Genomic DNA, 15,121 nt, shown 5'->3' on the forward strand with positions numbered 1-15,121 from the left:
GTGAAACAAAATCAACTTTTTTTGTGCCAAAAAAATACCTTTCCTTCTTGTTTTTTTTAAATTTTTATAAATGTCTTTTATTTTTTTGGGAAATAGAAAACCCTAATCTGTGAAAACACACAAAGAAAACCTAGAACCTCTATAGATCAATTGTAGAATTTTTTAAGGAAATTTCTTTAAATTTTGATTTTAAAAAAATTTTGATGAAAAATTAAGGCACTAAAAAACATAATAACAACACTAAGAGAAAATAAAATTTAAAATTATTTTTTAAATTTTTTACCTTTTTTTTTTTTAATTTTATAAGATTCATAAACTATTAGATGAAGGAAAATGAAATAAAATAATTTTTAATTAAAAAAAAATTATCCAAGTTGGGTTTGTTCCTCTTCACTCATGCTATGATTTTCTAGTAGTCCTCCAAAACATTAACATCAACCACGTTCCACAGTAACAACTTTAACCTCAACCCAAGCATGTAAAAATTGTACCATTTGAAAGAAAATTTCTACTTTCATATGAACATGGAGTCCTAACTTCAGATAAAGGTTGCAATTTTAATACTAGCATAGCATGAAAATCACAATTTTTAACACAAACATGGAATAACAATTGCAGTTTTAACATACAAATGGAAGAAAGATTCCAACTTTAGCATCTATTTGAAGAAACCATGCATCAACCTTCAAGCATACTTCATGCTCACACCTTAATTTCAACTAATCACATCAAACATCATGCTAAGGAACATGAAGGAGAGAATCAAGAGTCATACCTTTTTTTCCTTTCTTCCAGGAACTAGAACACCAAAAGAAATCCCAAGAATATCAAGAAGAACCAAAGAATCATAAACTTTCTTCTTCCCTTGACCGTGCACTTCTCCTAAGTTTTCCCTTGAATGTGAATGTGTTTCCCCATGATCTTGAATGTGATCCTATCCTCCCAATATTCAACATGTGTGTGTGTGTTATCCAATATGTTGAACATGTTTTCCTTTCTCCAATATTGAACCTCTTTTCCTCTTGAACGACCTCTTTTCCATTTGAATGAGTGTTCTCCTCCAATGTTGAGCACGAGTCTCCCAAGATGGAGCATGTAACCCTCTTCCAATATTGAGCATGTGTTTGTGTGGGAGCCTTAGCTTCCTTTTTTTATAGACTTTTTTGGAAGCTAAGGTGTTTCCCTAATCCAATTATTTCAAATATATCCTTAAGAATCAAGGAAAACCATTTCCTTGTCCTATAAAATCCCTTTGAAATAAGCTCACTCTATTTTCAATGCCAAATCCCTAATCATACAAGGGAAAAACCCCAATTTTGACTAGAAAAGGGCCATTGAACCTTAAAAATATGAAATTGGAGACCACAACTTAGCATAAGCTTGAATTGCACTAGCAAGGGTCTAGAGAAAGGTAGAGAAGTTACAATTAATGCTTTCTAGCCATTTATTGGCATTATCCTCCAATTAATTGAGAAATCAAATCAACTCCAAACAAAATTTGGTGTCAACAGTATTCATAACAATGTTTGTTCTACAATTATGCAATATTGCACCATAGTACTCAGCTTCAGTACTTTTGTAATTGAGCACAATATTCAATTCAACTCCTTAACCAATCCTCTGTCATTACTTTATTGAATCCAAGTCTTGTAGTTGACAAATTTGCCCTTCTTTTTTGTTTTTTTTCCTAGATTGCATCATCCTCACCTTGTTGGAGAAAACTTGTCCTTGAGTTTTAAAGTGTGCTAGAACTGAAATAGAGTGCATTCATATTGCCTGTAGCACGTAATGAGAGGACTTTGTTGACACCACTTCACATTCTTTATAGGCTGCCGGAACAATACCTCTGAAAATTGCTTGTCAACCATTTTATTGAACTAGTCGGGCAATACAAACTCAATAATGAGAATGTGACTTTTAGAAAGCAAGTAAGCTCATTAAGTTTAGTTTCTTAATCTTTCAGCCCACAAATTATCTTCCATTGCTGAGGAATATATGGGGCACTAACAGGCTTGTCAATAACCAAATCTTTAATTCCATTTCCCCAGCAATATCTTTAACTTCAGTTTCTACGCCAGATTGTTCAATTATTCCTGTATTGAGCAATTCCAGAGCTTTCTTGAGAGAAACTTCTTCTTTTGACCTTCCAGCAAGATGTTTGGAGCTCTTGGTCCCAGGTATAGGTGATTGAGATAAAGCAGTTTACTATTCTCTTATTGATATTGTCGCAGCCTGGGCTTTCCTCTGTGTTGTTCTGTCTGCTTTGGCTTACTGACATGCAGCTTTCACAATACAGTAATGAGTAACCTGTATTGGCCTTTCAACAAGTTGGTTTTCCCTTTGTACTTCGAATCCAAACAATCCCAGTGGAGCAAGTAGCAGATTGCAACTTCAAGTTGCTGGAGATATTTCTTCTTACCAGTAGCTTGATGGTCTGAACTTCCAATATGTTGTTTTGGTTGCCCTTGTCGCTGAGTTTGCTTTGTGGTTTGCTGTTCTGACTTTTGAATGCTTTCTGGTTTTTCTTGTTCTTGAGGCTTTTTGGTTGGCCCCTTTGCTGCTTTGGCTGATTTCTGGTCTGGCTCCTAAGCCCATCTTGGAAACTTTGATGGCTAATTAGGTCACAAGAACATGGGCATTGTTATTGGATCTCATGAACCTTAGTAATTTTTCCCTCATACAGTTGCTCCAATAGCATTTTTAAAATGCACTATTTGTGCCTGAGAGGCTGAGACATTTCCTTCCGAATTTCCTATCAGAGATCACTCCTAAATTGAGTGAGTCTTTCTTTTGCCCTCAGTGCACATCTGATGGCTAATTCTTCAAATGTTTGAGCATAATTGATTTTCTTAATCTTGATGTGCTTTTTCTTAAATGCACATTTTCAAATTCTTCCAACATGTCATGTAGGTGTATAGGACTTGAGAGCATCATGGTAGAACCTGGGAAAGTGAGATTGGACTGGTAAATTACAATCAAATTTGGTTTGGAGGCTATTAATCAATGTAAGAGAGAGGGAGGGAGGGAGGGAGTAGCTCGATTTAGAATCGAATCTGGTTTCGGGAGAGAGACGGGGGGGTTCTCAATTTCAAATTAGTGTCTTTACATGATTTACACACTAATTTAAAGGAAAGAGTAAAATACAAGAGAATGAAATCGGAGTCTTTACATGGTTTGAACACTAATTTATAGGAAAGCATAAAATGCTAGAGAATTACAAAGGGAGGGAGGGGTTCTCAATTTCAAATCACGATCTTTACATGATTAACACACTAATTTATAGGCAAGTGTAAAATACAAGAGAATTACGAAGGGAGGGAGGGTTTCTCAATTTCAAATCAGTCTTTACATGATTTAAACACTAATTTATAGGAAAGAATAAAATAAAAGAGAAGGGAGGGAGGGAGGGAGGGAGGGAGGGGCTGTCAATTTCAAATCACAGTCTTTACATGATTCTAATTATAGGAAAGAGTAAAATACAAGAAAATTGTGAAGGGTGGAAGGAGTTCGCAATTTCAAATCAGTCTTTACATGATTTAAACACTAATTTATAGGAAGGAATAAAATACAAGAGAATTACAAATAAACTAATATATATGAAAGAGTAAAATACAAGAGAATTACAAATAAACCCCTATAGGCACATTTATTTACAAACCCCAAACACATAAACCTAACTGCTAACTGAATTACATGCACTTAGGCTTAGGGCCCAAATTGGCCTCCAAATCGGGTCAAAATGATCCACTCAAAATCCCACTTCCCATCCTACATCAATTCCCTCCTCCCTATAGGAACTCGACTTCATTGAGTTGGGAAAGGGCTAAGAAGTCCATAATCATGAAATGAATGTCTTGCTTCGTAAGAAAGGAATCGACAATATGCTTCAATTTTGTAAGTGGAAAAACTTGCGATGGTGTCATGTTATACCTTGTTGATGGAGAACGTATAGGAAAATTTTCATAAGCATCATGCTTAACCTTTCTATGAAACTACCATGGATGCCTCCAAAGAATGTGGCAAATCTTTGAAAAAAAGGATATCACGCTTCGCACTCTCCTAATCAAACCAATCTTGAAGATAAGCAAGCAACGATCATAGACCTCCAAGTTAGCTTTCTTTACCCATGTAATCTTGCATGGATCAGGATGTTGCATGATCTTCAAATTCAACTTCCTTACAACTACTTTGAGTTTCGTACAACTACAATGATCAGTAGCTAAATACAATGTTTCTTATGACAACCTGAGTTTGAAAAATGCTTGTTCATCTCCAATTTTCATTTTTTTCAATCTTGTGGCAAGAGAGGATAGATTGAAGTACTAAGAACACCTCCCACGTTGCCATCTTCATCTAAGTCACTTGGGACTTCTGTCTCAGCTTCAGTTACTTGGGTGGCAGCATCCTTTTGTTTTTCTGCAATTGTCATTACCTGGTTAGGACATTCTGTTGCTTGATGCCCAAAACCTTGACATTTGAAGCTCTTAATTTCTAGCAAGACCTTGGAAGTCATTGAGGAGAGCTCTAGAGTCTTAGTGACAACCTGCATTCTTATCCCCAATTTTATGAGATGACATGCAGCAAGCTTGGAGGTAATAGCTGGCTCAATTTTTTTTCCTAGACAATGCAATCATCACATCCTCTTTCCCTTCTATTTGGCATGAGTAGCAAATTATATTACCACTGGTGTAATCAGTCACTTGTTTTTCTGCGTCAAATCAAAAAGTTGTAGATGAACACACTGCTGGTTGTAGTGCTAACTATTCCTGCATGGCTGTCTTCATCACATCCCCTGTTAGATTTGGACAAACTTTAAAGGTTTATTCATTTCATATCAATGAAAATAGTTCTCTAAAGAACGTACCCAGTCATCAAATTCAGCACCTTCACCGTTAAATTCTAAAACTTTCCAATTTAGGTCTGCTATTCAAATGATTATTTCACTCTTCTTGCAGCTCAGATTATGGGGAACAACAGTAGTTGTGACTCTTTTTTGTTTGGTAGGAGAACAAACTGGCCTCTTACCCAAGGCTGGAATGTCAGTTTTAGCCTATTCCAAGCATTAGTAATGGTCTCTAAAGCATTTTCTATATTTTGCACCCCACTTGAAAATAGCTCCACCTTTGCAAAAAATTCAATATTAGTCACAATGTTGCTGGAATTTTTTTAAACAATGGGATCAGACTAATAAATAGATACTACGGAGAGAGAGAGAGGAGGCAAGAAAAATAGAAAAAAACTGTCACATGCAAAGGATTGAAATTATTTTTTTGGGTCAAAGAATGTGACAAAAAAGAAGAGGAAAAAGAAAGGTAAGGAAAATTAGAACCAGGTGGGGGCGCAACCAGGTTGATGAGCAAGTGCTGCTGACATGGCTGAGAATGTGTCTTGAGTGTGGTAGCTGATGTAGTGTGGGAATGGCACAGTGGGTTAGCTTCTGCTGGCTTGACTGGTTACACTAAGATGGAAGTGAAGAGTCTATTATTAAAGGCAATAGCCTATTTCTTTACTGGGCTTTCAAATAAAGAAGTGCAGCTGAGTAATAGAGAAGTCTGCCTGAATAGTTTAAAGAAAAGGAAGGATCCAAACAGGTGGGCTGGGTCATGGTCTTAAATTTCCATTAAATTGTGGAAAATTTTGTTGAAATTTCTGGTTCCGTCACCCTCGAAATCGAAATGGTAGTCGATTTCCATCTTGCATAATTTCCATCGAAATTTGAACGAATCATCCAAAATTTATCGAAATCTTGAAATTTTAGCCAAAATTGTCGAAATTTTAATTACAAAGTGAAATTTCCTCAAAATTCAAATGAGAGATTTAGGAGTGAAGTGATTTCTCTCTTTATTTTATTTATTTTTATCGGAACAAAAGATTATTACAAGTCCTTTTGGAGTTATATGAAAAAAAACTTACAACAATATTTTATTTAACCATTCATGTCAAAATTTTCGTTATTTGTATAATAAATAATATTTGAATGATTTATGAATTTCATTTGAATTAACTAAATATGTTTAATGCACATTATCTTACAAATACATTTGATACGCATGCTATATTACAACTTTTCCACCTCATACTCAGCATAGATAGATGTATTTAACATGTAATATATTAGTCCTAAAACTTACATTATTATGTTTGTTAACCATTTCTGAAGTTTCACAAAGAATTCCATGCTTTACTACTGATTTCCGTTATATTTTCAAATCGAAATCAAAATTGACATCGAAATCAAAATTTCTATCAAAATTTCCGTACTTTTGGAGCTTCAAAACTTGAGTCAAAATTGAAATTTAAGACCTTGGGCTGGGTAATGTTGGAAACAGTGGGAGAGCTGGGGAAAAAAACTAGCTTTGGGTTGCAATTCTACATGCATGCATCTATGCATGCAGTGTTTCTCACTGGGATTTGGTGACAATATTTGATGGTTCTGGAGATCAAGGGATAAGGCTTCCTATGGTAATTTCAGCATTGGCAGGGGATCATGTCAAGGGGGTGAAATAACAGCGGTGGCGGAGATTTGGCTTCGACAAGAAAATGACAGCCCTTGGACTGTCTCTGGTGAAGAAACTATGGGTTCCAGCTAGTTGACTTCTGATTTTGATGGCGTTGCTCATGTATAGCGGGCTACTGGTGGTTATGTAACAAAAATGAGCAGCAGCGATGAACGGTTGCAGGCTCCTTTTTCTTTTCAAAAATTCTTAATGTGACAAAAATTTGTGAATGAATGGAGCAGAAGAGATGGGAACTCCCCGAGAGAGAGAGAGAGAGAGAGAGAGAGAGGGCTTGTGCCAAGAATTGAAGACTATGGTGTGTTTGTGGTTCAGGGAGCTTTTGTTATGCAGCAGAGGAATAAAAGATGGGAAGGGGAAGAGGAAGGGGGGATTGAAAGAAGATGAAGATGTGTGGGAAATGGAGAAGAGAAATCAAATTTTGGCTCTAGAGAGAGAGAGAGAGAGAGGGAGAGAGAGAGGGCTTGTGCCAAGAATTGAAGACGATGGTGTGTTCGTGGTTCAGGGAGCTTTTGTTATGCAGCAGAGGAATAAAAGATGGGAAGGGGAAGGGTGGATTGAAAGAAGATGATGTGTGGGAAATGGAGAAGAGAAATCAAATTTTGGTTCTAATGCCAAATGACGGAGCATCAAAGGGAAGAAATGTGTGTGGTAAATGGAGAGAGAACAAATTTTGGCTCTAATGCCAAATTGCGGGGCATCAAAGATGGATATTAGAGAGAGAGAGAGAGGTGTGTGAACTTCTCATTTTCAAATTCATTAACTTACTTCGTTTCCACACACTAATTTATAGGAAAGACTAGAATATGAGATAATTACAAATACCCCCAAAGACACATTTATTTATGAATAAACTCCATAGACTCACAAGTCTAACTGCTAAATAACTAAACACATTAGGGTCAACTATCCTTTGACCTTATTCTTTGAAATCAGCCTCCATATTGAGTTAAAATGATCCATTCAATATCCTACTTCCCATCCTGTGGCATATTGTGCATGAAATTTTGTTTCAGTGTCAGTCCCTATTCCCTGTCCCTATTCCCTAGGTTGGTCTCATTGCAATATGTGTGTGTTTCATATTATGTGACTTTTTAATTGTGAAGTAGTCTCTATGCTGTTTAAATAGCTATTTTGGTTTTAAAATTGGCATTTCTGTTTATTTGAATTGTGTCTTTTATTGGCATACTAAGTACTCAGTATTTTAAGATGGGATTGTTCTGTACAGGCAGTTGAGGACAGTCCTAAATATTGGGAAGGGATGTCATCAGCACTAGCAGTTGGTTGGCTGGAGATTGTGGTAAGTAGACTACGAGGATCAGCTTTCTTTAGAATTTTATGGTAGTGTTTTGCATTGGATTGTGATTAAAAAAAAAAGTCAAAGAAAACAGCATATGAAGTTCTGTTGTTCTCTTTGCAGGTGAAAATGTTGCGCTTGCATGGATCTTATCAACTGGATCAGCTTGATTGTCGTGAGGTTTGTGGGAAATTTGATTGGGATCTGTTGAATATGACGGACTCTTCTAAGCTTTAGAGGCTTTATTTTATCATTTCTTGGAAGTTGTTTAGTTGTCCGTTGATATCCTGCTTGGCTGCTGCTGCTGCATGATTTTGAGTGTTATCTTACATTCATTATGTTCTTATTTTCTGACTTACTTCGATTTTGATCTGAGTATTACTTTCTTTTTTGCCTTCCATTGTCCCTGTGCCTCTTGTTGTTAGTAATTGACCATCCATTTCCATGATCAAAATGTCTCAATTGACTCTTTGTCATTCAAGCCCCATAAGATTTTCATTGTGCATCTGTTTTTTAGTTGTTTTTTCCCTTCAATAAAGTTTACCGTTCCAATCTAAACATTTTTTTTTTATAAATTTTTACTTATAAATCTTGACACAGAAACTACTCCTTTCAAATTTTGTGGGCACCACAAATCGCAGAACCAGCCATCACTTAGATTTATGTGGTCTTGAATCTAATGTTTGACAATGTTGTAGTCTCTTACCGGCAAATTGAGCAATCTGCTACTTTTCTGGTAATATGGATATCTGATATGTAGGAAGGCTTGGCAGGGATGATGATTCACAATGATAAACACAGGCTACCATAGAATTACTGATGAACCAATGGTTTGTTGTTCCCTATGAGTCTTTGAAGCATCATCCCTTATAAAAGTTTGAGTAGGTGTATATTTATTTAAGTACTGATAAATTTGCCACGTGAATTGCATGTTATTGGGTTTGAATAATGTTGAGTAAATATATTTAAATTATATAGTTTTAGTTTATTCAATTTTACACATAGATAACTATTCTATTTTATTTGACTATTAATATGAGCCAAAAGTCATTTTTGGATCATTTCTAGTACGGTTCATATATATCTTTTGACATATGGAGAATACATTTCATAAATCAAAGTTGTATTTAGATCATGCATGTAATATGGTTCATTTCTAGTACAAGCTAAAAGACATATTGATATCATAAATATTTTGACCTAAACATTTGCTGATACCATAGTCCATCAAAGCAAAGAAAATACAATCATTCAAAATACTTCCATCCTCTAACATATAATTTCCTAGCATGACAAGCAAATCATATCCAAGCAAATTTTCATCTAAAATACTTCTTCTCCCTATGAAACAGACAAATCCAAGCATAAAACACATCCAAAATGTCCAATCAGTAAACACATAAAAAATACTTCTCCCCCTTTTCATTGGCAATCAAAAGACAATGGGTAAGGAGAGTAGAGTACTCAAACTAATAAGAAGTAATTGTATTTGGATACAACCCAAACATAAGGTTTTCATGTAAAGAGCGAGTAGTCAAAGCATCAGTCTTTTTATCTAACACGAACACTCTATCTCAAATATGCTTGATGTGTGTGTACACATGAGGCATGAGCCCTAAGGATGGTGCCTTAGGGTGTGAGGATGGAATAAAGGGAATAGATGTGACAGATCCAGGTGTAAAAGGAGTAGAATGAGTAGTGGCTGTAGGGGCAGAAAGAGTAGGCTCCCTCTGAGCAGGATACACTTTCATTCTAAAAGTAGAAAGAGTAGGCTCCCTTGAACATGAAACACTTTCATATGAACCCATCCTTGATCATTTTCCCTAAACAGCAGAGGCTGAATTCCTGTCACCATATATGCAACCAGAGGAAATGAGCATGGTCTCATTAGAGAAATCATGATTAAGATGTTTCAAAAAGAGTGTAAGAAAGGAACTAATGGTAGGATCTGAGGTCTGCACTCGGTGATGCATATCATGTGATGAATAATGAATTTAGGAAGGTTAACTTGCTTGTGTTGGACCAAGGATCTCATTATGAGCAAAAGGCAGCATGAGTGATGTTGGGCACTTAGCAAATATGCGGTTGGAGAATACAGACAACCATTTGTGAAGAATCTTGTCATGCACAGAGAGTTCACAGGTCCAACCAACTTTTTTTAATATTTAAACCTGTTGAAGGCTTTGATAGCTTTCTTTCATTTAAGCTCATTACTGGTGCCACCAACATTCAAGTGCAACAATGTGCCAAGGAATCCTGGGTTTAGGTCAATATGAATTCCTTTAGGGGCCATTTGGTTTTCGTCATCCCACACGAATCCTGGGAATGTGGCCCATAGAGTGTTGGGTGCTTATGTTTGGGAAACCTTTGGGTATCTTGCATGGCAGACATCCTAGATGCTTGGGAAATGGAAATTCCCTCAAAACATGGCTACCTCTCCCTTATCCCTTAGGTAATCTTGGATTCCCACAGGAATCAAGCTTCATAGGACAAAAGTATTCTAGTCATTCATTGTTTCTGGATGAAATTGCCACTCCTTGTTCACAATTACAATAATAATAATAATCAAAATATTGAAAACTAGTAATTATAATAATAGTTAATCCTATTCTTATTATTATTATTTGCTTTCCTTATTATGATAAATATTTATTATTGTTTTTTTATTATTTGTTTATTTATTTATATCTTCATCATGATTGTTATTAAGGATTAAGAAATAATATTAAAAATTATTACAAAATATTATTATATATACTCACGCATGTGTAAACACCCTAATTTTTACCAGGTCTCCTTAATTGTTGAATCACATGAGGTCAATGGAATTTTAAGGCACCCATTTGAATCCTAAGTCCGAAAACAAGATCTTGTCTACAGAATGTGAAAGTCCATGACATTTGGGTTCAATCCGTTGCCCAAGTCTATAATTGCCTTGTTTAGTTTAGGTCCATAGATCCTTATACCATGATCTGAGTGAGTAATCATCTTGTTGTGTCCATTCAAATCATCTAGTGGTTCTTTGAGATTAAGTCCATAGGTCCTTTGATTATAGCTGAATACTTGGTCTTCTTTTCAAAATTTTTGGAGTCAAGTCAGTATGTCCTTGAGCCTATATTGTTAACTCCTTAACTAAATTATTGAAGTTTAATTTTTGTTAGGATGTTCATAAAGTCCTTTTTCACCTGTTGGAAATTGGGTCTTATGATATGCCCATGTGGTCTCCTTTGTTTTTAAAATTAAGTCTTTGGTCTGTTATTTTATTTTATTTTATTTTATTTTATGCGAGTCTTTTTAGAAAACAGCCCTCGTACTTGTTGAAATTACCAGGGAGTACCATTCTTTTTTAGTCCAGAAGTTAAAAGCCCATGTGACTGCCCAAAAGAAATTTTACATTTTTAGGGGGGGGGGGGAGGGACATGCCCAATAGGATACAGTAAAGGGGTGAGAGATACAGAAGAATACATTGAGAAAATATAGGGAAATTACACTGCAGAATACAGGGAAATACAAAGGGAAATACACTGAGAGATATAGGGAAACTACACTGCAAAGTACAAAGGAAATACAAAAAAAAGGAAATCTGTAGAGGAGCCGAGCTGCGCCCATATGCCATAGAATATTCCATGGCATCTCTAGGATCCCCGTTCACCAATTCAAAAACAAACTTGAATGAATCAAAGCTATTAAATGAAAAATCAAAAAGCCAAAGAAATGTGTGCAGTGATACCTTAACTTCAAATCAATTTGGAAACAATCGTCAAAAGAATATTGCAAAAATCAATCAAAATTTGGACTATCTCCCCTCAAACTCTCGGCCAAATTCTCCATTGAATGGAGAATCAGCCATATCGCAAGAATTGGGGATTGTATAGTTATAGGGAGGAAAGCCAGTGATAGAATCGCTGCTTAGAAGGAAAGAAGGAAGAAAGGAAAGATCAAACCTTGCCTATATTAACCTAAGATTGACCGTATAAATCAAGGAGTCTCGCACAGAGCAAAGCACATTGAAGAGGAGAAGGAAGACACAGACTTAGAGAAAGGAGCAGACTGACATAAGAAGGAAGACATATTCAGAGAGTTCAGAAAGCATTACAAGGAGGTTTTGAAGAAACGGCAAAGTAGCAGCAATCTTAAAGAATCCTGAAGTTTGGAGTCATCTCCTCAGAAGGCACACCCACTGGTGCCTGACTACCCACGTTTGGAAGAAAACACCCACCGGTGTATTCGTCCAATACCCAGAAGCAGAGCTTCCAAAAGGTTGCTCCAAACTGACGCAAAACAGACCCAAAAAGCAGGAAAAGAAGACCGGAGGAGATAGAGACTGTAGGTAATATTAGCTTTTCCTTCCCTATTCTAAGTTTGCAATATTGAAATGTGGGTGCAATTTTGTTTAGATTACTTCTTCTAAAGAAAGCAAGAACATGAACCTGGGTTTGAATTTAAACCCGAACTAGTACCTAAACCCGAACCAGCAACTTGAACCCGAACCTAAACCTAAACTAGAACCTGAATTGTAAACCCAGATCGTGAACCTTAACTTGAACCGTGAATCAAAAATCCAGAACGTGAACCGTAAACCCAAATCGTGAACCAAAGCCAATTCGAGAACCAAACCTCCAAACCAGAAGCTTGAACTTGAGACAGAACCAAGGCCCAACATCCATTTTGAAACAAACCAAGCCCAACCCTGTTTAAAACACACCCGGGCCTCACCCTATTTTAAAAACTGAACCTAGGCCCAACCCTCATTTTAAAACAAACCCGGGCCCTACTCTTTTTAAAACCATTCCCGAACCCAACTCTTTTTAAAACAACTCCCAGACCCAACTCTTTTAAAACAAACCAGAGCGCAACCTTTTTTAAAAAAACCAAACAGGCCCAACTCGTTTTTTAAAACAACTTTTAGGCCCAACTCTTTTGAAACAAACTCGGGCCCAACCTTTTTTAAAAACACCAAACAGGCCCGGCTCGTTTTTGTTGGTATTTCAAAAATTCACTAAAAGGGAGTAATTTTAAAAAAATTTTAAATTTACTTAGGGATAATTTCGTAATTAATTGTAAATATTTTCTTTTTAAATTTTTTTAGATGAGCATATTGATGGCAAATATTTTATTTCCAATTTTTTTTTTATTGCAAATATTTTCTTTCCAAATTTGTAGATAAGAATATTAATTGTAAATATTTTCTTTCCAAATTTTTAGATAAGAATATTAATTGTAAATATTTTCTTTCCAAAGTTTTTTAGATAAGAATATTAATTGTAAATATTTTCTTTTCAAATTTTTAGATAAGAATATTAATTGTAAATATTTTCTTTCCAAATTTTTAATATTAATTGTAAATATTTTCTTTCCAAATTTTTTAGATAAGAATATTAATTGTAAATATTTTCTTTCCAAATTATTTAGATAAGAATATTAATTGTAAATATTTTTTTTCCAAATTTTTAGATAAGAATACTAATTGTAAATATCTTCTTTCCAAATTTTTTATATAAGAATATTAATTGTAATTATTTTATTTCCAACTTTTTAGATTAAGTGTGTTAATTGTAAATATCTGGTTTCCATAAGTATGTGATTGATTGTAAACACTTTCCTTTGTAGTTTGAATAAACATGTGATTAATTGTGAATAAGCGTGTGATGTGCATGTGGGGTAGCGGGATTAGGCTAAATTTGAATTCACACGCTTTCATGCGCCTTCTACTCGGGCTTTACCTGCTAAGATTAGAAAGGAGTGTAATATCGTTTGTACCCACGTGGCAGGGCTTGTGGGTACCCGCAAACCACTCTGCTCAGTTTGAGCTTTGTCCAAACCCCTTATGGGCGAGGATGGAGCTCAGATTGGGAACTTATTGTTAATAGGGTTAGAGCCTACCCACACATACTTTTCTATAGTTTCCCTAACTAGGATAGAGTCCTGAAGAACCCCGTATATACGAACCCACCCTAGGTTAGGACAGAGGCCACATCCTTCTTCACATTTATGTAATCGAGTCTTTTGTATATATATGTTTTTTGTGTTGTACGTGTCACGCATTTTGCATCCATTTGAGACATGCATACTGACTTAGCCATTATTCAGAAAAAGCCCAATAATGAGACCATGGCCCATCCTTTCAAAAAATAAAACACTTGCCCTAAGCATTTTAAAAATGGGTCGGTCCAATCTTTTTCAAATAACGCGGACCCAACTCTTTAAAAAAAAAAAAACAAATCTAGGCCCGATCTTTTTCTAAACAAAAAACCCGGCCCAAGCTTGATTTTCAAGAAGGGCCAAACCCATATTTCAAAAGGGGGCTTCAGCCCTATTACTTAAAAATCCAGGCCAACATTTTTAAAGCAATCCAAGTCCAACTCTCTTTAAACTTCGGCCTCGACCCATCCAAATGCACACCAAGGTCCATAGGCCTGCGTTGAATCAACCCAATGGGTTGACTCGCCCTAGTTAATCTCAAATCCAGATCATAACTTGATCCTTCGCAGGATCTAAGCTACATGGACCATCATCAAGGAAATGAATGATGGAGGGAGAAATTTAATTGAAATAGTGGTCCATCAATGGTCGTTTTAATCTTGAAATCTCTCATTAGTGGAATTTTTTCTAGAATTCTGGCAATATAGTTATTTAGGTTACATTGCATTCATGCGTAATTTCACGCATAGCCATGCATGATAGGCTGCATGCATGTTCATATCCCTATTTGTATGTATTTTTGCACTAGTTACACCCATGCATAAACACCCATTGCATAACCTAATCATGCATTCCATGCTCAATTCCATTACCATGCATGCATAGTCATCTCCAATGAGTCGGTAATCATATCCCAATTTTCTGTAAAACCAGTGTGCCAAGGTGGTGAAATCAAGATCCGGTATTCCAAAAGCAAGCGGAACAGAACGGTCTCTGTACATCCTTTTAAATTCCTGACGAAGGGTTGAACTCATGTGGAAGGATCTAGAAGGTCAGATGAGATCTCCTGCACCAAGATGTTCGAAAGATTAAGGATCAGATGGAGGAGGTAGCCCCCTTGTGGAGCAAAACTACACAACATCCAAAGAAGGCAGTTGAAAACAAGCCTCTGTTCCAACCATGATCAATGGAGTCGTTAGCTAGTCTAGGCCTAAGCCTACACGCATTTATCCTATCAACTCAGGACCTGCGACCCCAACCGGAGAGAAATGTCCAAGTTTCACCCTTTATCAATCCTGATATTCAAGATGAGAGAATAGTTGAAGAAATAGGCAAAAGAGCAGATGCCTAGTGAAGAAATGAATCATAAGAATGAAGTCTAGGAAGA

At 36.0% G+C, this 15,121-nt stretch overlaps 1 protein-coding gene across 1 annotated transcript in view; it reads left to right on the forward strand.

The window, feature by feature from the left end:
- LOC131151863 (nuclear pore complex protein NUP85) overlaps nt 1–15,121 on the forward strand; it is an 80,714-nt gene that overhangs the window by 22,042 nt on the left and 43,551 nt on the right. Inside the window, exons 5-6 of the mRNA XM_058103315.1 lie at nt 7,744–7,815; nt 7,936–7,992. Of these exons, the coding sequence (XP_057959298.1) occupies nt 7,744–7,815; nt 7,936–7,992 (129 nt within the window). The remainder of the gene's footprint in view (nt 1–7,743; nt 7,816–7,935; nt 7,993–15,121) is intronic.

This window comes from Malania oleifera, chromosome 3 (genome assembly GCF_029873635.1).
Source record: "Malania oleifera isolate guangnan ecotype guangnan chromosome 3, ASM2987363v1, whole genome shotgun sequence".
Classification (NCBI taxonomy): domain Eukaryota; kingdom Viridiplantae; phylum Streptophyta; class Magnoliopsida; order Santalales; family Ximeniaceae; genus Malania; species Malania oleifera.